We start from the raw sequence: 3404 nt of genomic DNA on the forward strand, positions 1-3404 counted from the left end.
TTGAAAATTTGGTGTAATTAAAAGGACAAATTATATTAGGGGTTTTATGAAACATTTGAAATAGATATGAATGACTTATATATATATATATATATATATATATATAAATTAATTATTAAATACAAAAAGCTTTCGAAAAAAGTCAGTTGTATTGTGAAGGGTTTTTAAAGATGAGTTTTTATTAGATAGAAAAGTCTTTGAATAAGTTAATGCAGTGTCAAACGAATGATTAAACAATAGTCTTATTCAGTAAGCATTCTGTCTCATTCAATTTGCATATGAAACGCTACATTTAAAACAAGTACTATCATCCAATTTTCCTAACTCTTGAAAACATTCTTCTTATGACCCCTTTGTTGACTTGCATTTCCGACACCCAGAGGCGGAAAATCACCTCCTCCGATCACAAAACACGGACCACCATTCGGTTTTGAAGCAGGAGGAGATACTTCTTTTGTTACGATCTGCTTTTGTTGCGATACTGGTTTACGTGAAGGAGTTAAGACCAGCGGCTCTAGACCCTGCAGCTCTGGATCAGGTGAATAACCGTACGGAATCTTACTCTCGTCCATTCTCCTGAAAGTGATTGAAATCCTGCAATCCCACAATGAAATCAAGATTCAAGTTTACATGAATAAACATCGACCTTCTGGTGATTGAGAGATGAACAAGACCCCCGAGCTTTTTTGGGCCTCGGCCCCCAAGTCTTCCAAACCCGTTTTCAAGAAAACAAAAAAAAATCTGGGCTTTTGAGTCAGATATATGGGTTTTTCATGCTGGGCTTTAACCCGGCCTTGAAAAAATGGCTGGCCTGATCTTGCTTTAAGACAGGGCCTAGGCTCGTGCAGATCCAGGCTCCGGGCTCGGATCCTGCCGATCCAGGCTCCGGGCTTGGGATTATAGTGTTCAGAATCATACCTTTTGGCAGGGACAGCCGGGACGCAATGTTTGGCAATATCAGCACCATTGCCCTTTAATATGAGCACTGATCTGCATTATTATGTAAGTTTCAACAATCAATCATCAATTTCAGCTTTATTTTGCTATATGTAATCAAGGAAGGGAATAAAATGTTTTCGTACCCTGTGGGCAAAGGTATGGAAACGGGGCCTGCAAATTCTCCAGGGCCGACGATCTTGAGGCTTGAACCGAATAATATATTGCATTCCGTCAAGAATGATATTGTACAGAATGGTCTAAGAAAGTCATGATGATCGATATGCGGTGGAATGCAATCTCCTTCATCGTATATGTTCACGATGCAGCTGTTAGGGACACACGTAGGAGGCAGAACATGCCAGCGAACCATTCTTTTGATCATCTGTTTGAATATCGGTGGCAAGGGATCAACTTCTTCGTTTCTAAGTATGCCGGGAGGGTTTCCATGTTTATCCTGAGAAAAGATGACTAAAAGTCAATAGAAACCCTAAACCATATACCATAAAGATAGAAGGTCATTTAGCAAAATAAAAAGATAGAGGATGATAGGATGAGTCCATACGATTGCGTAATTATAGCAACAGCCAAATTGAATGGTAACGCGCCCTTTTCCTCGCATCCATTTTGCAGGTTCCGAGTATGTCTTTTCTGCAAACATTCCGTCCTTCTTAGTAGTTAGTACAAAGAAATAGATCGGGTTTAGAGTTTATAATACACGGTTTATGTAAAAAGAGCAGAATACGCACCTCTAAACCGCCCCCTTTGGCCCATGCGTTGAAACTCATACACGGATTTAACGATCTTCTTTTGTTCCTCAGCATTGAAGACTCTGGTGTGTAGCTCGAGCCCTTGAAGCACATTCACGTTCTTCTCGTTAATCCTCTCTATGTGTACAAAGTTGTTCTTTCTTCCAACGTTTGCGAATCCCAAATCTTCCACCGAAGAAAGTCCACATATTCCTTCATCAAATAATCTACCAGATTTTGATTCAGTGGATGAGGCTGAATTTTTGCTGTCAACTGATGCCGGGGAGAACTTGTCAGCATAGCGCATCCGAGTTCTGGAGTCGGTGTTTTGCGGAGTTCTAATTGACCCATTCTTGCTAGAAGATTCTAGAAAACTATCAGTGGAAGATTCTAGACATCTCTCAGGAATATTATCAGGAGAACCAGGACTTGACGTTGACAACTTCTTCATGCGTTTTCCTACCACAACAAAAGAAGAACAGAGAATAAGATCATTTGAATTTTAAATAGTTTTCAAGCACATGATGCTAAGGTCTTTAGAACAAATCTAGCCCTTTAAAGATACAGACATTGTTGCTAATCTAGCATAACATCAATCTACTTATAATACCTATAATGAACTTGATGTAATTGGCAACAAAATTAAAGATACAGAAACCCTCTCTCGAAGAATGGAACCCTAATTGCAGAGTAAAGAGGGTTCAAACCCTACATGCATCATATAACGAATCAATTACCACTTAAACTTTGTTCAATCGAAGTCATTGAAATCGAACAATTTGATCCACGCAGCATTCAATAATCAAATCAATTTCCCATCTTTTTAAAGGAAAAAAGGATTTGAATCTTACTGTTGGCGACGGATTGCAGCCGAGATTGCAGAAGAGGCTGACAGTGATGACAAAACTTTTGAGAGAATACCTCCTCGATTTCTGCAGGTTCTAATCCCTTGAGAATCGATAACCAAACCCCTTTTACGGTCGTCTCCTCCTCCTCCGCCGCCGCCTTCGACATCTTAATGCCGGAACTTATTCCGTTCATCATCCTTTCACCGCCGCTCAGTGATTCTTACGGTTGGAGGAAAACCCCTGTGATACTTGGAAGAGAAGAAAATTTACGAAAACTGATTGAAGGAAGCGATAACTGAATGAAGAAAATGTGAGCTGAATCACAGGTTTATATATGGGATATGGGATATGGGATATGGGATATGGGATGTGCACACAGATTTGGTATATAGAAAGTATATGGAAAACAAGATTATGACAAATCCGTATTAGCTTCGGCTGATCCACCTTCCGCCATTACAACATCTCCAAAGATTTTCTTAAAATAGAGTAGAGTAAATTACAAATTTGGTCCCTATAGTTATTGAAAATTTTCAATTAGGTCCCCAAACAAAATGATTACAAGTAGTGTCATCGTGGTTTCACTTTTGTTACAGATTGGATCCTTTCTCCTAACTCCATTAAACGCTTCTCCATTAATTCAGGGGTAGTATTGTCCTTTTATTTAATTCTTTTAAAAATCAAAAATATTATACACACACTCACACCCCTTAATACAACTCATCGTCGTTTACTAATGAACTAGCTTGGACAGTAGGATTGCTACTTCAAAAGCTAACACTCTAATTTGTACCTGTTGATCCTCTCTCTCATTGATTTGTTGATAATCCCTTTTTCCTTTCGATGTATTTATGTATCTGTAATTTCAGTT

General features: G+C 38.8%; 1 protein-coding gene across 1 annotated transcript; it reads right to left on the minus strand.

Moving 5' to 3' along the window:
• Positions 1 to 243: 243 nt before the first annotated feature.
• LOC112516946 (RNA demethylase ALKBH5-like) lies at positions 244 to 2874 on the minus strand. The gene is made up of 6 exons (XM_025124207.1): positions 2537 to 2874; positions 1686 to 2144; positions 1502 to 1587; positions 1083 to 1393; positions 919 to 990; positions 244 to 594 (listed from the first exon to the last, which is right to left on the minus strand). The coding sequence occupies exons 1-6, from the start codon at positions 2727 to 2729 to the stop codon at positions 321 to 323; spliced, it is 1395 nt and encodes a 464-aa protein (XP_024979975.1). The 5' UTR covers positions 2730 to 2874; the 3' UTR covers positions 244 to 320.
• Between the last annotated feature and the right edge of the window lie 530 nt (positions 2875 to 3404).

The sequence above is a fragment of the Cynara cardunculus genome (genome assembly GCF_001531365.2).
Source record: "Cynara cardunculus var. scolymus isolate 2C chromosome LG 8, CcrdV1, whole genome shotgun sequence".
Taxonomy (NCBI): domain Eukaryota; kingdom Viridiplantae; phylum Streptophyta; class Magnoliopsida; order Asterales; family Asteraceae; genus Cynara; species Cynara cardunculus.